The sequence below is a fragment of the Calypte anna genome, chromosome 3 (genome assembly GCF_003957555.1).
Source record: "Calypte anna isolate BGI_N300 chromosome 3, bCalAnn1_v1.p, whole genome shotgun sequence".
NCBI lineage: Eukaryota > Metazoa > Chordata > Aves > Apodiformes > Trochilidae > Calypte > Calypte anna.
Genome location: NC_044246.1, coordinates 11,816,026 through 11,844,022, shown reverse-complemented (window position 1 = coordinate 11,844,022; position 27,997 = coordinate 11,816,026). Strand labels below are relative to the sequence as shown.

General features: G+C 35.9%; 1 protein-coding gene across 2 annotated transcripts; it reads right to left on the bottom strand.

Moving 5' to 3' along the window:
- Positions 1–1,412: 1,412 nt before the first annotated feature.
- FEZ2 (fasciculation and elongation protein zeta 2) lies at positions 1,413–27,997 on the bottom strand. 2 transcript variants are annotated; one of them, XM_030448286.1, is made up of 9 exons: positions 27,693–27,997; positions 25,948–26,056; positions 23,962–24,078; positions 22,560–22,704; positions 18,893–19,161; positions 16,776–16,856; positions 12,135–12,210; positions 10,012–10,077; positions 1,413–3,522 (listed from the first exon to the last, which is right to left on the bottom strand). In XM_030448286.1, exons 1-9 carry the CDS (start codon positions 27,923–27,925, stop codon positions 3,506–3,508), a joined length of 1,113 nt encoding a protein of 370 aa, XP_030304146.1. In that variant the 5' UTR covers positions 27,926–27,997; the 3' UTR covers positions 1,413–3,505. The 2 variants fall into 2 exon arrangements, with proteins under 2 accessions (XP_030304146.1, XP_030304147.1); XM_030448287.1 differs by lacking the exon at positions 16,776–16,856 and having other exon boundaries at positions 27,693–27,994.

The window sequence follows — 27,997 nt, the reverse complement described above, 5'->3', positions numbered from 1 at the left end:
ATACATGCAAACCAAAAGGCAAGAAGTCCTGGGTTAAGACTTGCAAAATTGCAGACACCTTGAAAAGAAAATGTATTATCCTAGCAGTAGAACAGTCAATCTCCTGTATGACTGTACCAGAGTTTCTTTTTAGGCTTAATAGAAACACTAAATTCACTTGACATGATTAGAGATCCGTTTATCCTGAGATTTAATTTTTGACTGCATGACAGAGTTTTTATGGTTTCTGCAGTGACTTTATATTGAGGAATAACTTGGAGGTTCATGAGAAGTTCTAAAGCTAGGATTGATAACCTGAATCAGAGAACAGTTCCACACCCACATGGATTCTGTTACTGCTACAATCCAGCCCCCTCACCCAAAAGAAAGGCACACTGTGCAGAATGAGACCAGTCCCTAAATTCAGGCATGGGTGCATCAGAGCTGAGAACATTTCCACCAGAAACCTTTGCTTCTAGACAGACTCTTTCCAGCTGGATTGGGTAGATGCTGTTTAAAACACAGCAAGCTGACCTCCACTGCCCACTGCTCAAGAAGCAGGCTGCCTGCTCCACAGGCTCTGCACCCTCTCCAAATGAAGGAGTTGAATACTACATCTTAAATTGGAAATAAGGCAACTGCTGTAATCAAGGCTATACAGAGATACACATTTGATTATCAACCCTGCTGCCAAGCACAGGCAGTGCCATGTCTAGGTTAGCCACAGCTTCCTAGTGACATGCATGCAGAAAGGATTGCAAGGTAATTGCACTCTGGAAGCATTAATGTTGTGAACTGCTGCAATAAAACCTGCACTCCAGCTACAGGCTACAATTACCTGGCACAGTCAACAGCAGATGTTCCTTAACACCAATTACCTACCCCAGTGGGGAGTCCAGCTAAATCACTATCTTTCACCAGAAAGGAACTGACAGTGTTTTCAGGTGTCTTTCCTTAACCAAGAAAGCGTAACTCTAGGATTCTTTACTACCTCTGACAGACTGTCTAAACAATCCCCAACTCAAAATTTGATTCCATCTAGCAAATGAATAATCTTGTATGAAACAAAATGACTGAAACCCAGAAAAAGGCTTGGATAAAAGGGAAAAGAAACAATCACAGCAATAAAAAAAGCACTATTAAAACAAGTAATAAAAATAACCTAAATTTAAGTAACTTAAATTTAAATGATTTTAAAAAGACTTTGCTTCCAGGACTCTTCACATTGAAAATGGAACAGGCTTTGATAAAAATGTATTTTTATTAAATTCCTACTAGGGTATTTGTCAGAAAATGGTCTTGGGTGGCCATTTACAGCTATCACATGCCAAAACATAAAAGAATAATGAAATCCAGCTCCCTGAAAGAATGCAAGATTCAATAACGCATCTGGAAAAATGACGCATATGAAGTACACAGAACTCAGCAGAAGAGCAGATTTGCATGGGTTTTTTTTTTATTCCTCTGTTTTGTAATCTATTTTTCATGTACATATAAAGGTGCGTAAATATACAGTATTTGCCATTTTTGGCAGCTGCTGTGTAATGCCAGGATTCTACATACAAGTTGAACAGGTACTATTCATAAAATGTTTAGTCTGATGCTCAGGCAGATGCTGACCTCACTGAAGCTGTTTCTGGTCTTTAGTGTTGGGTTTTCTTCTTTCTTTCAAGCTTCTTTTTTTCTCCCAGTTCTTTGAGTATTTTGCAATTTGAAGTCATTCAAGATTTGCTACAACACCACAAAATTTTTCTTTTGTTTAATCTTGTCACCTTGAGCCTCAAAAGCAGATTGAAAAACCTCTGAATTGATCTCACTGTGAGATGTGGTCTTTCTTTTTTAAAAAAATTAAGCAAAGAAGGGTAACCCCTTTGCCAGGTACCAGGCATCAACAGTCAACATCAAGAGCTTCTATAGAAAAAGCACACCATAAGGAGTTCAGAACACATCAGCTAGAGAAACAAATGGAAGCTTTCTTGTTACAGAAACAACAAATTAAGTAGAATAAAGCAACAACAACCAAAATTCCTCACATATGACACACTTATGCAGAGGATCTATTATCCCTGAGCAGGCTGGCAAGGAACTACTGGTGGTCAAGTGAGGGGACAGGGAGGAAGAAAAATTTTTTAGCTGAGAACTTCACTGGCTGAAAAAGGCACAAGAGACAAAAATATTGAGGCCTTTAGAAAAAAGAGAAGCATTCTGAAAACTGTTTTCAAAGAGAATGTGTTTTACAGATGAAAACGAGTATTTGGTTACGATGATAAAATGAGTATTAAAGCAGTGGCACAAGGTATACAGGAGCAAATTGACCTCAACTAACAAAAAGGGTGAAGACCTGAAATAAAAAAATGTTTGAAGAAAATACATGTTCATCTCTTTAAAAACCTCATCTTCCAGAGCCTTCACATAGAAACTATATAAATCTGGGTGTACAATCAATGGTGATTCCTTTACTGTTATTAGTAATCCTTATATTTCAATCTGATCTTTAAGACTGGCAAAATTATTTGTTACAGGTATTCAGTGCTGAGATTATGGGGTATGCTGTACAGGACTCATAAAATACATTCTCATCTGTTTGAATGCATATATATCATCGCAGAGGAGTCAGTGCATACAATTTACAAGAGAGATTTGTAGTAAAATTTAGATACACAACAACCAACATCTCAATATAATACTAGCTGGGAACCCATGTTCAAGTTTTTCAAACTGTACATGTATTTTTAAAAAGATATAGCCTTTTTAAAAGTTTACACACAAGCATTTTCATTAAGATCAAACACTTATTAAAAACAGTAAAATTATAGCAGCAAGATGAGAGGATATCTAAGCCACATGAACATTAGTAATTAAAACAAAAACAAGGATGAAATATTACATTATTCAGGTGTTTGTGTGAAGATAACAAGGACAGGCAACACACCAATTACTTTTCTCAAACCATCAAAGAATCTGGATTTGTTCACTGTGTGAACAATACACTGTTGAATAGTTCAAGCAAAATTTCTTTATTAAAAGAAGTTCTGAATGCTGACTTCCACCAACACTGCTTTGGAGTTCCTGGAGAACTCACCTGAATCTTTTAGTCATAGCCCAATTACAATCCTTTCCAGATCTTTGCTATAAGAACTAAGGATGCTATTAAGCACAGATTCCTTAAAACTAGGCTTATTTTATTTACACTATTCAAAGTTTATTTCTCCTTCCAACAACAAAATGTGCAGGAGAATTTACTAGATGCTACACAATGTAAAAATAGACTTTAAAAGCCAGAAGAATGTGAGTAAAACTGTACAATGTTTGTTCCCTGCTCCAGTTCATTGCACTATTAAGTTAAAATGGATGAGTTGTCATGCTCAGAAGACTTACTGTAGAATCAGAAAATCCACACACATAAGAGAAGAGGTAAATACATACTGGTTTAGATATAGTGCCAAATGACAAAATACTGAGTTATATCCATGGAAAGCTTCTCATTACAGGAAGGAGTATCATTAATTCTGAAAGGCAGCCCTCTTCATGTAGGACACAGAACTGCAAAAGAACCACAAACATGTCTTGATAAATATCAATCTACTCTTTATAAAAATGTATTGTGTATCCTAAAATTTTTAAATGCTGACTTCTACCCTATCAGCAACAAAATAATCCCTAGAAATAAATTAAAACTGCCAACTAAGATATCATCCTCTTCTCAAAAGATAATTGAGTTACAGAACCCAGTATCTTTAACTAGTATTACCCAGAAATGAGTTAATTAAAGGTCATGTCTTAAACAGTGCTTTTTAAGGTGTTATATTGTAAAACAGAACATTAAATAAAAGCTGATGCATGCAGTTATATTTTAAAAATAAGCACTGACTATTTGAGATTCTATGAGATTCTAACTCTACTTTCTAATTCTGGTGCATGTACTTGAATCACACAGAGGGAAGATAAGGCAAGTCCTTCACGTGTTTCTCATTCCTGTTTCACATGTGAGACACAAACCTCAGAGCAATCCAGCTTTCAAACCAGTGCTAGCACAACACAAAAGCAGATAAAGAAGTCAGGTGCAACAATTAAACAAAAACTTCAAAGGCAAGAAAATAAATGTTCTTGTATCCTCAAACACAAAGCCTAAATTCTTGCTTCATTAAAACAAAAAAACTGTTGTTTATTTAAACCTTTACTAGAAGCTTGAATGATCAGATATGAAATAGCAAAGCAAACCGAAAGATGGAAAATGATTCTGCTTTCATGACATGTCATTTCATGACAGAAAAAAATCTGTAAGAGAACAATACTAGACATATTTCATGCATTTTAAGCACTAGTAATGTACAGTATATTATTTCAGCACTGTATTTTGGTCGCAACTACTGCTGAAGGACAATCAGAAAGGAACACAGAATTTAGCAATAAATACATCTTAAAAGAGTTTACTGTAAGGATGTATCTTATTTCAAAGGCATTTATTTCAGCTACAAATACATACACATACCTTTATATATAATAGCTCTGTTTTAAGAATGTCACAATCATTTACACTTACATGTATTTTTTAATTTGAGGGGAAAAAAAACAAACAATCTTGCAGGGGTACATACAGAGAGTAATTTTTTTGGTTTGAGTATCATATTGGTAGTATGCTGTGTTCAAAAATTATTCCAGTACCTGAAGTTCAATCTTCAAGTTTTGTAAAAACTGCAAGTAAAAACTAATAATCTTGAAATGTTTCTAGATGTGATTGCAAATAACTTATCCCCAATATTTTGGTTCTGTGTGTATCTAACAAGCTGTCATTTCACATATCTCACTGATCTGTTTCCGAAGGAGCTAAATTAAGGAACCCTTCCTTCCAGCAGATTTCCTCAGATAGTCCCCCTTATCCTCATAATGACAAAGGCAGGTAATCCCCCTTCCTACCATGCCTTCCTCAGCTTCTGCTTTAATGTCCTATGAATTTTATCTCATCAGGCCCTCCATATTGTTCCTCCTGCTCTACAGTAGTGGCTACGACTGAAGTGTATTTACTGGTACCTGAATGCATTAAAGCTTTCAAAAGTCAACAGCCTTTAGCTCAATAAAACCCAAGGTTTCAGTCCTTCTCCTACCTAGATGTAGCTCCCTCCAGCTTTTATGAAATGCAACCTTTGTTTCTGTTTTGCAAGGTTGAAATTGGCAATTATTATTTGTGAGGCTGAAGAGACAGACAACATGGCTACATGGAGGTATTTTCAGAAGCAACCTAAGTTTGGGTATTTCAAGGCTTACAGGTACTGCTAATTGTTACATTATTGTACCTGCCAAAAAAGACATTAATTACCCATGCTAGAAGAAAGACTGAAAGCTTCTGTGAAAAAACCCAAATTCAATGAGCACAGTAAATAAAATAATGTTTTCATTTAATGCTATGGTACCTATACTTGCTGCAACACCTTAAAACCAATGCAACCACAACATATGACAAAAATATTTCCAGCTGTAGTCTCTGCTTTACAACTTAACTTGTGTATAAGACACTTTACTTTTACTTTTAAACAAGCTTAGTTGCTTGTTTAGGTCATTCAATAGAAACAAAGTTTCCAAAGCATGTCATATTTGTTAAATCTAAAAAAAAAAATAAATTACCAGAAAGAGGAGCATAAACAGCATTTAAATGCAGTGAGCTTACTAAGATACCAGCTTCAGTCCCAAAGTGTTATTTCTAAGATTAAGAATTTCACAGTATTGGCTTGCTATTTCTCTCCCTAGCAAGAGATGCATTCCCCACCCTTCTCCAAATCTTAGTTTCTAATTCACATAGAATCATTTAGCTTGGAAATGACTTCTAAGATCAAAGTCCAACCATTAACCTGACACTGCTAAGTCCATCACTAAACCATTTCCCTAAGTGCCACATCTACACACCTTTCACATACCTCCTGAGATGTGAAGGCATATGGTATGTATGCCTCCAGAGGATGTAGTATATGTCCAGAGATAACCTCCATTCCTTTGGGCAGCCTGTTCCAGTGCTTGATAATCATTTCAGTGGAGTAATTTCTTGTAATATCTAATCTAAACCTTCCCTGACACAATTTGTTGTGGTTTCCTCTCATCCTATCACTTATTACTTGGAAAAACGAATAACTCTAAGTGCTTATCAATTTCAATTTACCATCTATTTTCATTCTACATCTATAACTAGAATATGAATCATATGATGCTGGGAGAGCTACAATAGACTTGCAAAGCAAATCATTAAGTCTCTTTCACTATTACTTAGTTGGGAAACATTAACTGAAAAGTAAAACAAACAAACAAAAAAAGCCCCTACAAAATGAAAAAAAAAATACCCCTGATTATCATTTAGACTGCATCAAGAGTAAATGAACAAGAAAGGGTAAGTTACTGTATTGTACAAGAGTACATGGAATATGTAAATAACCTGGCTGTGAGCCACTTACCTCTGAGGAGGTGCTCCTACAGAACAGATCCAGGGGAAAACTAACTCATCATGGGAAAGAGGGACTTCAGCATGAGGACAAAATGATGACATTTTAACAATTTAGGGGACACAAGGGGGCAGTAGAAACTGGGGAAAGAGGGTGCTTTTAAGAAGCAAACACCAGAAGTAATTTCAAAACTAACAAGCCTATTCAGAAATTCATATAAAGTTTTCTTTTTTCCTAACATGGAATGAACTGAGCTGCACTGGCCTTCTTTTATATTGCATTACACATCCCATGTTTTCAGGATTTCTACTCCAGTGTTTCAGAAGCATTAGTTGGTTGTGAAAAAAAAGGGCAAGAATGATCATAACATACAAGGCCAATATCTGCAAGGCTAAGATCTGGTGCAGAGCTCTTTTTGAAGTTCCAGTCTCCTGCTCCCAAGGCTGAACTGCCTTGCCAAAACAAATTTGCTCGATCATTATTAAAACAATGTATCCAGCTTTAGATCACATACATGGAGAGGGTCCTTCTGTGTTTTCCTACATGATCCAAATTTAGTCTTTCACAAATGGCAAAATTATTTTGGCATTTATTTCAAGATATTCAAGATGTTCACACTTCTACAAAACACCACAAAATTAAAATATAAACTTTATTTACTGTGTCTTTATCAGAACATCACTGAATTTGGCAAGATTTCTTGTTAAATAAGCATTTACTGATCAAACTGATCAGTTCCCTTAATGTTTCCAGCTTCACAGGATCCTTTCTTTATTTGTCCCATTATATTATGCCAATATTATGAATCACTTTTTTTCCTGATATTTAGCCCTTGATTCTGAACTTCAACACTAAACAACAACGTCTATGAAAGTTTACTACTAATTCTGTGGACAGCCATGGCACACAAGAAAGACTGACATGTTCTGATCTTTAAAATACCACAGGACAGAAAGACAGTCCCTTTAAAAAAACTATTAAGGACTTCCTTGAAAGATTTTTTTCTCTCTTTGCTGTTTAAAGTGGAACACAGATTTAGAAAGAAGCTTTAACCTCTGCTAATAAATGTCACACGAACTGGATTTCCCATAAAGCTACACACAACCTATTGCTTGCTTTTTTGATGTACAACTGGAAAAAAATTATCAAAGGTCTCAAAGGACTAGGGAGTTAAAAGATTTTAACAGAACTAAGTACCTGTGGTGATATAATTGACACAATTCACAATGTCCTTGATTAAAGCTTAACAAAAAAAGTGAAATCCATTTAGTGTAAGACAATAGCTGGATCACAGAGAAAACAAATGTAAAATTAATACAATGATCATCATACCAATACAGATGCTTATTAGTGGGTCTAGAACTTGTTATCCTCCTGTTTCTCCCAGAAAGCAAACTTAAGCCCCTAAATCCTCAATAATTTTCACTGTGCCAAAATATTTTCCATTTTTCCACTGAAAAGAACATACTCATTAAAAAGAAAGTCACTCCTTTTATTTTGAAATTCAGGGAGTGGGTTGGAATTTCAGGTACAAAAGCTGAGCTGAAAGTTGCTTTAAGTGATTGTTAAGAATCATCTCATGTCCTTTTAAAAAGCTTTAAAAGCAATTTTCATACAATAGACAGGTAGCTGAGAGTATTTTGTGCCATGCATTAAGCCTTGCTGAGGCTTCAGGCCAGACGTTTCAGTGGCAGAAAAAGAAGAGAAACAGATTACAACCTGAGAAGCTGGAACACTTTGCCTGTTTAACAGGATAAATCTACATTATAATCTAACACTGTCAGTTGAGCTATAAATATGTAACATAATCTGAACAAGAGACATGAAGCTTAGTTAAGGCTGCATTGAAAGGAAAAGTAAAATTCTGTTCTCACTAGCTTCTATGACTCCTTGCTGTTGTGCAAACAGGCCTGCAGAAAACCAAAAACTGCTTAGTTCTGTTCAGTAATAAAATCATGGCACCTGAAGGGTGCCATACCTTTTCTTTCAAGTATCACTGATGCAAGGTAATGATTACTTCTCATACTCCAGTCACTTGTGTTTTACAATTTAGAGATAACAGTGCTTGGTAATGCTCACAGCGAGGAGCATGACATTTTTGTAATTGTTGCAACTGATTCATAGAACATCCCTGGTGTTTTTAACTTCACAAGCATGCAGTGGCAGGAGGGAACCTCAGTATCAAGCTTTCTAGATCATCCTGTCATATGTTCAGCCAATCTTCTACAAGCCTTCTATGCAGAAGATTTTTCTGTTTCCCTAGGCAGCCAACTTCCTCTCAGTATTCTAGCAATATGAAAGCTTTTCTGAATAGCCACATCTAGAAATAAGAGCAGACACTGCAAAAAGCACTATTCATTCCAGTCTGTTTCTACCAGATGTATTATGATGAAAAGCAAACAGCTTTAATTATTGACAACAGTACATCCTCTGCGGTCAAAGATTTTGCTTCACAAAAATTACCATTAAAATCCCTTGATCTTGAGCCTAAATAGCTTTCAGCTCACAAGAAAACATATGTGTCTAATACAAGAAAGACTTCTAGAAAGTGTAAGTAAATAATGGAGCAATCAAAGAAAAATGAAAGGATCTCTGCATTCTTATTGTATGTGGGAGTTCTGCAACTCTACATGAAACAGAAATAAGCTTCTTCAACAGGAAATCTGTAAGAGCTTCTAGACTATTAATGGCTCTCCTTTCAGATGGCTTCTAGAAAACTGCATGGCTTTTCCTGTATGAGAAATATAAAAGGCCTTTAAAAATGGAGTGAGTTAAGCCAAATGATTGTATTTGAAAAAGGAGAGAAACTTGGAAAGCATCACACCAAACTTTGCAGCACAGGAATATGAAGAAGAATACAATATAAACTTGCGTGGCAAAAAAAGGCATCCATCTCTTCTACATCTGTTTGTTCCTATCTTTGGGGTTTGATGCTTAAGCTAAACCTCAAGCACTAAAGAAAATGGCACCATTTGTATGTCAAGAATTAAGGAAGAACATAAGCATTAGTAAGACCTAGACAAAAATGCAGCAAAAAGAAAAAAAAGCTTACAAGTAATTTAACAACATGGATCAACTCGTTAAAGCTAAACAAGCAGTAATTTTCAGTGTCTGACATTCTATTAATACAATCAATGATAAGACTGGAAAATAATTTATTAATACACAATCCTTTTAAATAAAACATGAAGAAAGTACAAGTAAATGTAAAATAAATATTTTTTCTATTGGTCAGAAGGTAACACTTAAAATGAAGTTTAAGCACTTTATCTAGCAAATCCATCACTAACATAGATAGTTTGAACTCAGACTCATTTAACTCTGTAAGCCAGACTGCTCTGCTCCTGCCAATGTCCTTCAGCTGTTTGAATATACACCACATACTTTGCTACATTACACTATCACAACCCTCCCCCCCCATTTTATTTATTAGCTGTATGCTCAGAAACCTTGGACAAAACAGAAGAGAATATAAATGAGAGCTGTGTTTGATAGAAGAGCAACGCAAGGTATGAATGCTGTAGAATTACTCTTTCCGAACACACCTTGTATGTACATTAAGTTAATTTAGAATTAAAAAATCCCAGCCAAGGAACATACTCACCCTTTAAAATATAGTCTGTTAACAAGCTTGGCACTTTCTCACTATCCTCTTTCATGGCATGTAAGACTGAAGTAGGAAAAAAAAAAAAAAAAGCAGATATTTAGTTGCAAAGACAACACTCTCAAATATACCATGAAACTGTTTCAACTACTCATAGCAGTATTACATCCAGATTAGTAAGAAGTGTCTTAACTGGAAAAGGAGATGATACAATGTGACACATCATATCTCCACCTTTGCTTGTGTAATTCTTGCGGAACTCTACAGGAGATGGGTGCAAGAAACCCATTTTACATGATTATTACATGATAATTACAGTAAAATGTTATTAGTCATAAAACCAAGAAAAGCACCTAATCTCTCAAAAAGAAAGTCACCACACCCAGAACTAAAATATACAAACAACAACTGGAGGGTTGCAAATCTTAGGTAAAAATGTCTGCTCCATGACTTTATTTATTTATTTGACCTTCATTCTGAATCAAGAGATAACCACACTTTTCTGGAGAAAAGCTGCAGTGAATGATCTGCTGGAAATGGTGGTGGATTTTTTTCCCCTCAAATTGTGAACATTAGCTACTGCAGTTTTGAAAAATCTTAAATACATGATCACATTAATTTAAAATTATGCCAAAGTGCACTTTTCACGCCTTAAATCTATTCAAAATTGTTCCTCCTTTCATATTTCTGAAGAAGGAAGAATATTTGGACTAGCTCAAATTGACATATTTAAGTTTGTCTATTGCTCCATAAATAAAAACAGTGACAATCCTTTATGATGTGCTGTGGACATGACTGAAAGAATCAAAAATAGTGAAGAATATTAAACTCTAAATTCCTCATATGAGACTGAACTTGAAATATAACAAGTATTTTATCTCAATTTTTGTGTGTTGAAGCAAGACATGATTTCTTTGCAACTACAGAAAAATAAAACAAAAACTCAAAACCTGCTTTACTGTTTGCCCAAATAACAGCAGAGAGTGAGTCACAAATCTGCAACTGAGTCACAGGATCTAATTCTTGTGCATTTGTACAAGAGATTCTGTTAATAACCCATCAAACACCACAGAATGTTTTCAGAAGGCTTTAACCTATCTTTGCTTAATATTCAATTTTTGACAATGCTTTCAAGTGAAATTTCATTATGACAAGAGGACAGAATTTCTCTGCAGGAGTAAACACAAAATGAAAAATCCATTTATCACAGAGTAAGAATGAATTACCAGCTAAGGGTGCATACTGCAGAAAAAAGGAACATAATTCCCACTTAAACATTTAATTTACTCCAGAATTTGTAAAATATTTATTTTCACTTACCAGGAAACAATCAATGAGCTCTTACCACCCCTCAGCCACCTGTGCAATCACAGACTTGTGCTGCTGGGATGTACTTTTAAGACATAGTTAGATCCAGAGCCCTACACTGAGATCTGATCAAATGCACTGACGCACTCTACCATCTATTTTTAAACTGTTCCTATGTAGCTGCTCCTCATCAAATGAAGATGCTGCTGACTCTCAGAGATGCTCTGCTGTGTTTAACCACTCTAATATTAAAAAAGCCTAATTTTTCTTGCAAATTAGAATTTTAAAAAGTGTACTCAAAACTTGTATTTTTGAGGATCTAACCAAAAACTTTGTGAAGAGGAATTCAAAGCTCTGTCAAAACTCTGATGTATACTTTCTAATTATTGAAATTTATTGACACAAAGAAAAACCTCAGAGAAAATCAGGCTATTAAAATCAAGTAAAATCATTGCAGAACTAACCACATGTGCCCCAACATCCATTTCCATTTTTGAAAGTCATTGCTATAATCTCAGTTATACAGGGCAGGTTTAAACAAACAGGGCTATATCAGGTACTGTAAGACAGTACTGAAAAATGTTGCCATTTAATTCCCTGATACATGTAAGCTTCTGTCCTTCAGGGTTTCAGAAAACAGCTAGAAAACAAACATGCTATGAAGGATAAAAGTAAAAACTGGCTAAAATATGCAGTTAATAATCTTGCAACTTTACACACATGCCGTAGACGACGTAACTGGATGGATTCACTGGTTTTGAGCAACCACAACTGGAAATACAAAAAGGATCAGTGAAGTAATCTAATATGCTTACTTTTAGTTAATGTTTGAAGGTCTTCAACAGAGGGGGGCCCATTTTTCTTCTCATAAGGAATCACAGTTGTTAAGTACTGCCAAATGAACAACAGAGTTATTTACTCATCCTTTCATTAAACTTATGTTGCTTGCATTTTATTTTGCAAAAATTTTAGCAACTGTTAGCCACAAATAAAAGCTTTTCAGCCGACTGCATTTCACAAGAGATTCTACCTTTTCTATCCCAAAGCTTTTATCACAGAAGCCAACTTTTTTCTTTTCAAATTATGTGACCACTTTAGAAGTTGTGCAGCTAAACATTAAAAAAAAAGTTTTAAAAAACTGAGCTGTTTACTGTAAAAAGTTTCTCCACTAGGTTTCTTCCTATGAACATCAATAGTAAAATCTTTCCTTTCCTCCCTCTGGAAGTCAAGCAGAGGTCCTTCATGTTTTTAAAGTACATCTTTTAATCAAATAAGAGTACAACTTTTTCATAACCTCCCTTCAAACAACACTTAAATGCAGATGAACAACTTTCAACTTTCAAAGTTGCTCTTAGGAAAAGAAAAAAATAAAGTATAGATATAATGAAAATGTTAGCAGTTGTATCCAAGCTCAGAATGTAATTATTCTTTTCAGGAAGTACATTAAAAAAACCAACAAAAACAACAACAACAATTAGGTAAATATTGATGGTGCTTTCAAATAATTTAGGAAACTGGGACAGATTTTTAAATAATCTGATTTTTAAATAATCTCCAGGGCACAACTGATAAAAGGCTATGAGGATGCTTTAAGTAAGGTGTTCAGGTTTGCAAAAGGTTTGCTACTTGTTCTAGCAAGTATTTGGGAAAAAATAAAATTATATATATTAAAAAAAAAAAAAAATCTTCGAACTCTCCATGTGCTGGGTTTCAACAACCTCAAATCCAAGAGCATTGCCCAGTCCCAGCTCTGAAGAGGATCTACAGTACTCTGTACAAAGAAAATTAAGCTGCCCTAAAGTTAGGTGAAAATGAAAATACCCAATTTCTGCCTTCTGATGCAATAGTCTTCTAAGCAGAAAGAATAAAACATAAAAGCCCACCATCTGGAGTCTCATTTAAATTCTTAGTTTTAATAGTCGAGTATGCTAACAGATTCAAACCAACTCCAAAATTGACTTATTAATCATTCATTCTTGTCAGCTCAAAAAAAAAAAAGCAAAAATTTTCTTAATTCTTCCGGAATTTTATACCTGCAGTGCAAATAAGATTTAAGTTCTTGAAGCAATCTTCTTGCTCTTTTATTAACTGCATTTAGGCTACATCTTACTTTACAGCTTATATGAATGTAGTTTTCTTCAAGAGGTCAGCAGTTCAAAAGTACCAAAATCACTGGAATTTCCCCTAATTAAAAAGCTTCCTGAAATCTAAGCTCAACTCTATTTTTAAGAAGAGAAACTTTATTCTGGCTTTATAGCTACAAGACAGTAGGCAAAACAACCCTCTATCTCTCTTTCAGCTTGGTTGAAACTACCCAACTACCAGCTACCTGGTTGTTCATGTAACAATCATAAAACAGGTTGCATTCAAATTCTTCTCTCCTAGTAGCAGGACTTCAGCAGGAGTTAAGTGTAACTCAGAATCTAATGAAAAGGTTCACTTTGCAGGAGGAAATTTAGTGCTGCCACACATAGCTGTAACCATTGCCACGTTTAGAGGCCAAGTCACATTCTCTGCCTAAAGAGCCAAACACAGGCCTGGGTCACTTCAGGAAACCTCTTGTATGGGATGTACTGACACCTCAACAAGACCTTACACAAACACAAGGTGCTTTTCTGCATTCCTTTTCCTTTTGCATTTTCTCACATCCACTTAGCACAGCAGAGGAAAGCATGCAGTGCTTCTTAGGAAATGGTCAGTTTGCATTTTTCTTCTCCAGCAGATGTAACCAACAGGTAACAAGAGAGAAATGCTCTTACTAAAACTACTGGAATCAACAGCCAGATACAAGGATGTTAAATCTGCAAATGCCAGAAATTAGAGTAGATGTACTAATTCAGAAATCAGATCTCAGGCTGTCATTTCCAGCCTTCACAACTAAGTGGCATTTCTACCCATTGCCTAGACAATTTAATTAGTAAGACACATTTTCCTGGACCAAATACCAATGCTCCCTGTTATTCTTCTCTTGTAGGCTCCACCTTCCAATTCTCCCTTTTAATAATAACAGTTAAAAAAAAAAATAATTCTTAGTTTCCAGAAATTACCTTGTTTTTTTTCATCAATACTTGGCTGCTGTAACAATAAGTATCCACAATAGCACTATTAAATCTAATCCCTGAATTGCTGTGTGAAGCCTAATGTATCATGAAAAGGAAAGATTACTAAATTGCAGCTAACTGACATGCCCAAGTGTTAAGTCTATTGTGACCTTTAAGTTTTTGAAACAGATTGGACAATCTGATAATCCATAATTACCACTGCAATTTGTAATCACCCAGAGATAGTGCCTGACAATGCTGGTAAGCAAAATAAGATGGCTATTTTGAAATTTCTTCTGGAAACTTGATCATAAAAAGAGCTATGAACATTTAAATGTCTTTTGTGCAGTTTATTTCAACTACATTATCAGATGGGTTCAGGTAGTTTACAACTGAAGTGTCTCTTTAAACACTGAAAAATACCAAGAGATTTTCATTTGTTTCACAAACACAATAAAGAATTAAAATCTCAGAAAGGAAAGCACCTACTATCAAAATAATACTACCCAGAAAACAGTAAAGGTGGTAAATATAATTAAAAATAAAGACTGAAAAGAGTCCTAAAATAATTGTACAAACCTGTCATAAACTTTAAGTTGTGACTTTGTGTGTGAACTTCAACCTTATCAGATAAAAACAACTGTTTCTCCTTGCATTTTAAAAAAAAATTATTTTTAGCAGAACTCCAGATTGATAACCAACTCTTTTCTGCTAGCAGAAAAAACCTGAATGAGTTCATAATGACAAGGTACCCTGAAAAAATATTTGGATATTCTGAGAGCAGCACTAAGCAAATGATCATCTGATATGTTTTTTAGTCTTCTATTTGCTGCAATTAGAAGAGTACATCAGTATTTTAAAAACAGGGCCAGGGTCTGGTAACCTGTCAAAAACAAACAAGCTAAACTGAAAGAAAAAATAAATGCCATTGAAAAACAGATTTCCAGGACTAATAACCACAGAGCTGGTATCTTTTATCCTACCTTTCTTCCTTATTTTTAAATTTAAGTTTTTGTTATTTCCACCTTTTGCTTTAGAGATTTTTTTGAAGTGGAAGAGAATTCCTTTTCCCTTCTCAAAGGGAATTAAAATACATAGCCATGCTAACAAGGGTACTGTACGAGTTAAATCAGGGAAGTAATATTATCAACATGACATATAACACTAGTTAACTACCTCAAAAAATGACTGGAAACATTATCCAATCAGTGTTAAAATTACTTTCCCTGTATTTAGACAATGTAAAGATAAAAACTCTGTCAGGTAAGCTCCATGCATGTGTTCAAAATCCACAAAGCTGGAGACAAATAGCCTGAACTATGTATTCATGAACTCTCATACATATACTTTGCTTAGGAGGGTAAGTCTACCTTGTAACCTCATGAGGTGGTTTTACCTACTAATCTCCTCTGCAGAACACTCCAGCCATCTTCCAGACAAAAGCCTAATCATCCATGACTCCTAAAGCACCAGGCAGTTTATTGCCTCAATGGACTTCTCACCAGGAAAATAAATAAATAAATCAATCAAACACAGTCCTCTGATGGAACTGGATGAACTGTAATAGGTGAGATATGTTAAACAATGTGAAATACCTTTGTTAGGTGTGCTGAAAGCTTAAACAATACCATGACCACTAAAATCTTACCAAAATACAGAATCCATTTAATAAAACATGTATAACAGTTCTAAAACAAACCATTAAGTATTACTTTGAAATAAAGCACAAGAATCTTTCTACTTAGACATACATAACATCTACAGTGATACCCACGGAAGCTGGGTCTCTGTGTTGTATATTTCAACATCTTAATAGTCAATGAAAAGACAAACTTGCCTATGGCTCATATATTTTACATCAGTAATCTGCACTGCATGCATATGGCTGCTTTTAACATCATACAGCTTTCAAAGGCAGAAAGACATACAGTACAGTTCATGAATTTTCCAGATGCTACTCTGGTTTTAGATATATCAGCTCTGAAAACCTGAAGAAGCAAGAAAAGAAAATCTTACTTCTCTTAGACATATTACCCAAGTCCTTAGTGCTGAAGGCTGAAATGTTATGTCTAACGTGGTACTTACTCTTCCATTGGATATTAGACTTCTACAGGCATGCCATGTATTTGAAGCATGTGTTATGCCAAAACAGGATTTTAGTCTGAGGCAACAAATAGGAGTTATTATTTCAGTGCATCAGGATACCAAGCCCTGACTGTCTCGAGCTGCTGAGGAGAGAAAAAGACTGCAGGCTGAACAGAGTCCTGAGGCAAGGAAAGAATACAGATTCCAACATTTTTGTCCTACTTTTTCCTATCTTAGCATTTATCTTCAGCTACTGTCAATTTTCACGATCTCGGCTCCTACCGAAAGTGTAGGCAGAGAATAAGGAAAAGAGAGAATATAGCCCAGCACCTGTTTCTCTCCACCTGAGTTTCCAAACGTGTGGCGGAAGCCATTCTGTATGACATTTGAGATCCCTTCCATGCTGAAGCGCTATAAGTAGTGAAAACATAGCAGAAAGAAAAAAAAAGGGACAGAGAAAAGTTCAGAAGGCTATTAATTGGCATTTATCAAGGACGAATGACAAAGACAAGCTCTATGATGTATTACAGCACATTTCTATTTTTTCATTAACCCAATAAATATTTGTAAGAAAAAAGCAAACCTTGTAACAGCACTTAAGCAGTATACATACATCAAAATTTAATCAAACAAAACCTTCACACTTCAGACCCAATAATTGAGACTTGCCTTTTAAGGCTGTTTCATTTTCAAATGTACATGGTAGTATTTTTGGCAAGTTTAGTTAGCAATACAATGGCCACTCAAAATGGCTGTTTATCTTTTAAAAAAAAATCTTGAAATAGTGAAAAGTGTGATAGAGAAATATTCACTGGAGTCAGCCATTTCATAGCCAGTTTACAACAGGCATTTGATGGATCAAGAGACATTTTTTTAATTTACTGGTGGGTATTCTCCTTTAAAATCCATATTTGAGCAATATACTTTTAGATACACTGCTGATATACATTCTTCAGATTTTAAGCACCAAGTAGAATTGCTGTTCAGAGGTAGCCTTTTTTTTGTTTGTAATATGACAAAATATACACAATTAATTCATAAAGCATCTATATTCATTGGAAGCTCCATTATTTGGAGTAATGGACTCCAAGTAAAGAAAAATTAATATATAATCCAACCATATTTTTCTTTATTTTTTATTTCAGCTTTGCAGGTTTTTTTTCTTGCTGGAAAAGACAGGTAAAAAAAAATATCAAAATAATTTTTATGTTCAGCATGATATATGAAAGTCAGCACCTGACAAGAACATAAACCCAAGACAATGTCAAGCTACTGATGCAGAGCAATATAATGCACACATCTCAGAACACTTATCTGAATGTATTTACTTATGGGCAGAGGAAATAAAATGTGCTGGAATACAAAATTCATTCACTTCCTAAAGCACAATGAGGTCAGTAAAAAGACACAGATGTTGCCAAAGCCATTTTAACTCTTTTAAGACATCCTGGTTGAAAGAACTGGAACCTTCAGACCCTGACTATATTTAATTACTTCCCAGTGTGCCCTTGTGAGAGAGATCAGAATTTTAGAAGTCTAAGAAAGTGATTTACCCAAAGCCTGCATCAGGGACAAAGAATGAACAGCTCTATTTATTAAAATTCAGTACTTTGAGAAAATCAGTTCTGTTGATGCTGTAATTAAATTTTCAAGCTTTGCATTGGAATGAGACTTCATTATAGTTTTAGTTAACAGAATTAATGTATACATTATCTCTTAACAGAAACTAACTCTTCACTTGAACTCAGTTACTTGAACATACTATCTGTATACACAATCTCAGCACTTCATAAAAAAAAAAAAAGAAGAAAAAAATAAGGAAGGAAAAAAAAAAGAGGAGGCTTAGGAATGTTGAAGGGAAGCTTGCACCTACTTCTGAGAGAAGTCTCCCACATCTGTACTTGTTAATGGTGAAAGCTATTTTCAAAAGAATTATTCATATGCATCCTACAGTGTTATTCTCTAGTTGGAAGTACTAATTCTGCCACAGATTTCAAGAGATCCAGGCTAAGACTTACTTTTTTCCTACCTACAGGGTTAGTTACCTCCAAACATGGTTAATAGATATATGTACACCTACATCAAAAATAATTCTGAATTTCCTGTAAGGATAACAGTTGTATACACATTGAAATTCTCACGGTGAAACCAGTTAAGTGAGTATGCCTAGTGACAAAAGGACTCTCAGGAGTACATTCAAAGACATTATTTTTTGCAAGAAAGGTATGCTGATTCCAGGTTAATTTGTAAACAATAATAAATTCCCTTTTGAGTATAAGAGTAAAATGTTATAATGTTATATGACCTTGTCCCTAAGCCTTGTCTGCAAATGGATGCATGAAAGCAGATGTACCAGGTATCCTGATATCATCTAGGACTTCTACTTCTCATAGGGAAAAAAGCAAAAAATATTCTGAATCTATAAATAATTACAAAAATGTGCTTACTGTTCCAGGCATATGACCTCTCTCTTGTTTGCCGTTCTGAGGACTACCATTTTTCAGCTTCTTTTTCTTCTTTGCTGTTTCTTTGTGTTCTCTCTGCTTGTTTTGTACTTCAATAAGGACAGAAATGAAGCTGTTTTTCACTTCCTTCTCAAACTCCAACTCATCTCGTAGAGCCAACTGCTGTACCAGTTCCTCAGAATAATCCTTGATAGCAGTCTCAATTTCTTCTAGCAGTTCATTTAACTCAGCAACAGTCAGTCTTTTTACTCCTATAAATAGTTCATTGAAAACCAATCTGTCAAGATTTTATGTATGAGAATATCTGTATGAACTACAAGACAAAAGTACTCTGAATCTTTTTTTCTAAATCAATTCTAAAGCTACATACTTAAGATAAAACTATGAATCTGTAAAAAAAATAATAAATCCTAAAGGAATAAATACATCACAGAGGCAACCAGATTAGCAACAAGATAGTAAAGTATTCATCTTCTGAGAAATCTGAGATAATCTTCAAATATGAAAGCATGCTATAGTTAATTGAGCTGAAGTAAGCACTGAACTCGTGACATCCGTGTTTACTATTTCTATCTGCACTCATTGTTCAAAATAAAATATCTCCATATTTTCTGAACCTACAATCAAAATTTTGCTATTTCTGGAATCCTTGGATTTTTCACCTACAGTAACACATAAAATTATACTTGTAGAAGTGGGGGAGTCTTAAGGATATTGATAAGGTATACATGCAATCTGATAAAAGCTCACACCAAACATTTATGGTAAGATTTATAGATTCATTTAGTAGAAAGCAAACCAAACCACCACATTTTCTTTGGGGATTATAATCAAAAGCATGGCCTTGTATTGCCTCAACAAGGACCTAGATCAAAACTAGATAAGCTCATTTCAAGAAAAATAAGCATAATGTGAAAGCATGAAACTGAATTGGTCAAGTCTAAGCCAGAAGCCTGTGAAATGCCCATTTGAAAACAAAAAAAGAAACCCTTTGGGTTTGCATTTTAAAGGCACTATTTGGGCTACAGACAGTGAAATGACCACACTGAATGTCCTGAGGTTTGCTTGGTTTAAAAGTGAGCATGTTCTTTTTAGAATGCTGCCCATTCCCAATAAAATCTGAGACTCCTAGGAAGCTAGTAAGTCTCAGCAGCTGCTATGTCAAATGAAGTAACTATAATTGGCATTTGAGAAATGGATAGTCTTTGCTACTGAAGAGTACAATCTGTTAAAGGACAATGCTTAGATGTTTGTAATTATTTGGTTACACTGAAATGGTCTAGTAAATGTCATATCTAAATAAATTCGGATATGGTAAAGTGCCTATGGACAAAGTGTTGAAAAATGCAGAAAGGACCACAAACAAGAAAGTATATAGCTTTCAGAAGCATCAAAAGTAATACAGAAAGGGAAAATTGATTGGAGAAAGGTTCTTGTCACTTATTTAATAGTAAAATAAAAAATAAATCGATGAAGCCTGTTAAGGCAATACTCTAGTAAGGAATCATAACTGGTTTCTGGGTTGGTTTGTTTTTGTGTTGTTTTGGTTTTTTTTTAGTTTCTAAGGACTTGAATTCTGTTAACAAACACTGTAACAGAACTCTGTGCTTAAGGATCAAGGAGTTCAAGGAGTCTGAACCATCCATCAGCTATATTGTTGCTTAAATTAGTCTAAGAATGCCTCACAGAGGTTATAGCTTCTACTCTAACACAGCATCTTGGTTCTGTTCAGTCACTGCACATACCACAGTAATAAGTTTCTGCAGCCAACTCTGGTTGTCAGCAGTAGCAAACAGAAACATTAATTCAAAGATAAAAAGAGGGAAGGAAAGGTAAATTTAGTGACGAGATTATCTGTTGCTCTGAGGATAGAAGTCACAGAAGAGGCCTTACATTATGTGAAATTGGATATACTCCATGGAAAAAAATTAATCTAATTTCTATATACAGTCAGGACAAGGAACAGCCTAAAGCTCAGGTTACACCACTGTTTTGTTTTTGAGAAGGAAGACAGGAGAGAGCATCATTGAGTCCCACACTGAAGATCTACTTTCACAGCCAAAGAAACAATTGTTCCAAAAGGATAGGTGCAGATTACCCAGCTGCAAATCTCACTTATTTATGATAGATCAGTTGTTGTGAGCAAAGCCTACAAAAGGGCTAGACACAAATCACTCAGCTGAGGCAAGTGGGTGAAGAATAAGTCAAATGAAGAAGACTTCTCAAATTAAATCTTAGGTAGGCTAAAGGATTCACCTATGTAACTAGAGCTGTAACTGGTTTTATTTTTGGACTGTTTTTAATATGTTTTTTCCTAATCAAGAAAAAAGTAAATACAAGCTTTGATTTCCTTCTCTCAACTGTAGACATTAACACTTCTCACCAGTCCTACAAAAGCCAGAAAGTTTCTAGGAAACAATTTCAGAGAGATGCTGACTGATTTTGAAGCAGCTTCACACACACAAAAGGGTAGCAAAGGTATTTTCAAGAAAACATGATCTGAAAGACATGAAAGCAGACTCTGAGAAGCTGGTGAAGCAAAGTATAATTATCTGCCAAAGTAACTCAAGGCATCATTTGGTAAAGGGTGACCTTTAAACCATAAAGATGCAACAGAATGGATGAACTCCTGAGGCAAAGAAAAATAAATATGATATGAAATGCCAAGCAAGCTTGACAAACTCCAAACCGAAGGACATATGGAACTGTCAGAAAAACAGGAAGCTCTGCTGATACACTTTGCTTTCGTTTTCCTGAAATTTATGTGTTGAGACAGCTATGTGTCCAACCATGAAAACAGAATCTCCTCCATAAATCTGAAGTGTAGCAGAAACTGTAAGCTATGTCAGAATAGGTCATTCAGTTTTCTCAATCTTCTACAGAATTTGTATTGCTGCAGGAAAGAAAGCACCAAACTTTGTAAGAAGGGCCAAAGGAGAATTATCTAGCAAATATTCCTTGTGTTCCTACTGCCTTCAAACTTGCTTTTGACAAATATGCAGTTGAAACAAATTTCCATCATGAAACTGACCAACCACAGATTTTTTTACATAGAATTAATAACATTAATTTCTCCTTTCCCTTGGTATAGGGAAGACAGTTGATTTCATTTTAATTGAAGAAGATACAAAAGTTTTTTGTTTTTTTTTTTTTTACTTTTAAGCTTTTTGAAAAGGAGTGGAAGGGGAGAAGAGAAATAAGTAAGGTCCTATATAGGAAAAAAAAAAGGCAACGGTTTCCTTATTTTTGTGTAGCTGTATATAAGTGACTGTAATATAACTAAAGAGACACCATTTTCTTCATTTACTGCATAAAGAGTTTTAGCTAATTTTAAACACACTGTACTACCCTCAAGAAAAACAGCAATCAATAAAGTTTAAGAAAAAATGATCCACCAGCCTTTTTACCTACACAGGGACCTCATTCTAGTGAAACAAGCTTCGGGATACTTGCTTTAATTTTATTTTTATTCTAAGTTATGAAAGATGACAAAGATAAGTCTTCTATTTATGTTCTAAGTCTACTTCATAGAGCATTTTGACAATATTTTTGAATGCAGATATCTCCTAAGAAGGACTTGCTATAACTCAAACACATGGCAAAAATATCAGTAAGCATAAGAGTAAAATACTAAATAAATATAACTTACTCTCTTCATAGCTGTTGTTTGTACTGGATCTCTTGAGTGTCTGAATTTCCTGGGAAAGTATGGAGAGCCGATCTGATTGTGTGGGTGTTTCATCATCTTCTGGATCGGGTGATTCCTGCATCATTTCCTCTATTTCTTCAATCACCTTCAAAAAAGAAAATCCTTCTGAAAACCTCGCTGTATGAAGAGCAACAGCCTGCAATTTGAACCAAAACTATTCAGTTTTTTTCTAATTTCAGTTAGTAAACATGCTGCTGGATGAAACTCATACCAAGACCAGATTCAGGAGAATCAACAAAATCATACTGACATTTCCTTCCCATCACTGCTCTCTGAGATTAAGCCCACCTTTTCAAGGCAAAATGGTGATCTCATAACAAGCAGTGTCTTGAAACTTCAGTTATTTCTACATGAAGCACATGGTTCTGCTTAAAGAGCACTGAAAAGTGAGCAAGTAACTTGGTTGAAGCAAGACAAAACAACAACAAAAATAAAGAGGAAAAAAAAAGGTTCTGAAAAAAATGAAAATCTACTGTGTTTATGAGACCTTTTATGAACTGATCCATAATAAACTGAAGCCGATATACATCCCTGACTGTAAAATCAGAGACAGACCAAAAGTGCAAGAATAGAAATTCTGTGCATAGAAAGCTTTCAGCTTTCAGTATAGAAATGTCCACATTCTTGCAGGCTACATTATTACATGAGCAGTTGAAAAAAATAACACATCCATTTTTGAATGTTTAAAGGCTCTAGACATTGCTGATATCCACCTGACAGTAAGAAAGAGCTGATGCAGCTCAAGTAGTCCTGTCTCTCATACTCTTCATAACCATGTTCTTCCCATTTAAACAACAAGAAAATACATTCTTGTGTTCGCTTACTAAAGCAAGATCTTAATGATCACTAAAACCTTCCTCAGAAGAGCAATTTTCAAGATAACTTGAGTAAATCCACAGATCTAGAAGAGAAGCCGTTAGACACCAAGTAATCTGAAAAAGAACTCCTGCTAACCACAGAGTCATGTGAAGATGTGAATGGCCATACAGTCATGCTGGAAAACTACTAACTGTACAATGTCAACAACATTAAATAGCATCAAAAATCACAATGTCACCACCAGCAAAAACACTTTTGCTTCTTAACACATGCAGCTCATTTATTAGTATTTCTGACTTATTCACAGTAAAGAATGTATAAAGATTTCAAACTATCAATCTTACCTGAAGCACTGGAATACTTTTCAAATCTGAATGCCACAGTAATACCTCACATATCATTATGACCATAAATAACAATCCAGAAGCTTAGCTGTGGTGAACAGCAAGGGAGCAGAACAAAAATAATTACACATTAAAAGAAAATACTATACCAGCAACACTGTCTTTGCTGAACACTCTACCTGTTCTGCTGTGAAGAGTGGTTCATCATTGATGCAGGAAACAATTATAGAATGCATATCCAATTGTTCTCTCAGCTCTTCATCATCTGACAGGTCAAGGTTCAAATTATCATTTACCTAGAAAGCATGAAAATGTGTATTTACATAAAAATATACATATATATGCACCCTTGTGTGTCAATATGTATATATATTTATATTATATATATAAAACAAGTACATATATCACAAACAAAAGGGAAACTAATATTGAATTTTAAAAATTAAACAGATTCCTTGCCCATAATAAGAGAATCAGTCATTCTTGCTGTCAAATACCTGGAAACTTAAGTACTTCAACAACTGAAATAAAAACTACAGTTGGAGGAAGCTACAGTAGCTGTCAGTCTTTAAAGGCTTTAAATACCCTCAGTATCCTAAGACCATATACATGCATATACAATAACATGCAGAGTTGTACAAAAGTGTTTAGAGATCTGTTATGTGAAGTAACAAAGATCAGATGAATCGGCCCTATCCACATTATGGTTTTTTACTACTAAAACAGGAATGGAAATAACTTTAAAGCACAAGTCCAGCAGCATATTATAAGTTTCAAAATGCATCAAGGAAGTGTTTCTTAGCTGTTAGTATTCACTGTAAGTTGCAACAAGCTACTAGCTGGTCCATATGTGCTGTCATGTACCCAGAAATACTGCTGAAACACAGAGCAGTAAAAAAAAAAAAAAAGTTATGTCAAACACTCCCAAACAGATGGGCTTTACACATCAAAAATCATGCCAGGTGGAGTGAAAGCTGGAAAAACTTCAGATACATTTAAATCCATAAAGTGATTTTCCCTCTACTGACAGCATACCTAGAATTCTATTTCAGCAACAACACTTTACATATTTTTAATGTAGTTCTTTTATATCCTGTAAAAAACTTAAAAAAACCCAAAGTATATGAAACATTTTTTATATTGTACTAGGTTCCTGATCAAGAAGTCTATCAGGATAGGCTTATAGTCTATTTTTCAGACACACAACAGGGCCACAGCACAGGGGGCTGGTAAGGCTTTTTACTTTAAATGTAAAGATGTAATTATTCCAAACCCAGAGTATCTGAACACACAGTCTAAAAAATTTACAATAAATGCAACTCAAATCCAAGGGATAATCATCAGACTTGAGCTGAGAAAGCAAGTTCTAAATTACCATTTTCCACTGCTGAACCCCGAAGTAATTTTTGTTCTGTCACAGTTTAAAAGGAAGCTGTGGATTATATAATGGATGGCAGAAGTCAAAGCATTAACTTATTCTCAGGTTACAGAGAGATATTTTTACCACATAACTTCACAACGTTTAAAAGATAAGCCGTTCATTTCCTCAGGAGACCTGGAAGATATGAATTCTTTCCAGCTTTTCTTTCTGCAGTATTTTAATCCACTTTTAAGAAGATCAGAGGACAACCCTTTGTATAAACCTCTCTGGAGCTCTTCATTCTCTGCTCCCTTTCCAGACAACTGGCCTACTTGTTAAATAAGAAAAACAAACCAAACCAAACTCTTGTACTTCAGTGTCTCCTGGGTCACCTTTTCTGCAAAAACAGCCATTTTAGTCTCCACCTGACTGCAGAATGCGATGAACTTAAAGAAAGTCTATACTGGATTTACTAAATCAGAACATTTTCTCCCTTATCCAAAATAGTGTTTCACATATAAAAGGAAACAGAAGGATTTTATGTGAAACACTTTCTTATTTTACATTTTTTTCTCGCATGCTCTGGCTGTAATGAACATCTATCTAAAACTGCCCATAAATTATTCCAGTCCAAAGAGATGCAAACATACACAAATGGTTGTTTGATCTTTAAAGTTTTCATATATAGTACCAAGCACTAAAAATATTTTAAGATTTATTAACCCTCATACAAATGCAAGTTGTTTTATTTCCCTCCTGAGTCTTAAAGATCCAAAGAAGGTTATTTCTGCTGATCAGAACTTACCCCTTTTTCTGAAAGATTCAGCGTTGGCAAGTGCAAAGCCCTGGTGTGGGAAGACTTCCAGTCAACAGGCATTACATTACCATAATTATCAGTCAGAGCATTCCAAATCCTGGAGAGAGGAATAAAGGAACAAAAATGCAGGCCTTAAAACAAGCAGCAACTGATCAGCAGTAAACATATTTGTACTGATAATATACTTCTATCAGCTACTATTTTTTTCTCCATAAACATTAATCTATTGATTAAGTTATTGATTAAGTTATTGATTAAGTTATTGATTAAGTTATTGATTAAGTTATTGATTAAGTTATTGATTAAGTTATTAAGTTATTGACAGTATTTTATAATGTTTTAAAGTGAAAACACTTGAAAACACTTTTTGATAAAGACAATTTCACTTTTTAGACCAACAATGTACACACAGTGATGAAATCAAACAGAAGAGACAGTGTCACACTAATTATGTAACCATAATCAAAATCCTTTTTGGAGGTGGATGAGTCGTCCTTCCCTTTAATGAAATTTGAGCTTAGCTACAAATTCCTTTCCTAGTGATATGCCTGTTGTCCTTGCCTCTTGCACATCACAATCAGGAATTATCAAAAGCTGAGTGGCAAATTTCAAGCCGATTTCTTTTTATTTTCTTCCATTTATCACAGAATAACGAACATGCATAAGCTACACTAAAACTGTGCAATAATTTAGTTTTATCCAGAAGTACTCTTGCTGAGCTCAGCCTACCACCGTTCTATCACCTTAAAAGTCTACAGTCCATCTTAAATGCGTCTACAATGTGTAACCTCTCCGGCTGTACTACAGGCTTGCACATGAAGCACTATTCTGGGATATCAGTTCAGAGTTTGAAGCAGAGCAGACCTGTGAGCAGGTAGCCACCCCAAATCATCCAACCAAGCCTGCCTCTGGGGAGGGATGTTAGGAGCAGTCGCCTCACCAGGCTCAGCGGAGGTCAGAGGAGTGGCTGAGCCTGACACAGCCTCACTGCTGCACAACACATCTCTGATTCATGGTTCTCTGCACTTACCTCACTGTTTTCATCACATATTTAGCCTTTCGTTACTTTTTTTCTCATTCTCTTAGGATAAGACATAAGATTTATTTACCTCAATGAAAAAAGAAAAACGTTACTATCTTTTAATGCAGACAAGCTATCTGGAATTTAATGTAAAATAACAAACCTAAATAATTTAGGAAATAACGTTAAAACCAGGACGGCAGCATATACCAGAAAAGTGCTACTGCTCAGGGGAAAACACAATTATCACAGCTGCAACTGAGACTACGCTCCCCACCTGCTTTCTGTACTTTCTATGTTTAATTTCACACACTGACAGTGTGGGCGTTCTGCAAGACCATAAACGAACATGACCCTCGACCACTGCGTTTCAGAGCAGTTACTGTGCTTGACCCAGGAGGTTAAGAGGCACTGGGATGCACTCATACCTGCCGGGGGTGAGGGGAATAAAACCCGAGGGCTCCATCAACCAGAGCCGGCGGAACATGCGCGTAACCCCCGGGCCCGGCGGCCTCCAGCCCGTCCGGCGGGTGACAAAACGCTTCCCCTCCCGCAGCCCTCAAGCCCTGCCGGGATCAGCGACAGGACGGTCCAGGGCTACCGCAACGCCAAGCCGGCGCTGTCCCCTCAGGCCCGGCCAGGCCTCCTCCTCCTCGGGCGGCCCAACCACCGCCGCTCTCTCTCCCCGCCTACCCCGCGGGCCTGCACTCACTCATCGTCCTGCAGGGCGTTCTGCTCCGTGAGGGGCCGCAGCGGAACGCGGCTCTCGCAGCCACCAGCCCGGGGCTGCGGGGGCTCGAAACATAGGGACAGCTTCGCCCCGAGATCCCCGCCGCCCCAGCCGCCTTTGTCGCGGGAAGCTTCGGGGCCGCTTCCCGTTGAGGGCTGGAAGCCCGAGAAGTCTTGCCAGTCCCCCGGGTCTCGTTGCGAGGCCGCCGCCGCCATCGCTGCCACCGCAGCTGGAGACGCCGGCCTGCGCGCCCCCGACCGCGGCTCCCAGCGGTGCGCGCTCCCGGA

Bases quoted from the DNA above. Each gene is read 5' to 3' on its own strand.
- FEZ2 (XM_030448286.1), bottom strand. From the start codon at position 27,925: ATGGCGGCGGCGGCCTCGCAACGAGACCCGGGGGACTGGCAAGACTTC. The intron at 19,162-22,559 runs GTAAGTTATATT...AACTATTTATAG, and splicing joins AAACAACAGCTATGAAGAGA to GAGTAAAAAGACTGACTGTT. The intron at 12,211-16,775 runs GTGCTGGGCTAT...TTCATTTGGCAG, and splicing joins ACTCAGGTGGAGAGAAACAG to TACTTAACAACTGTGATTCC.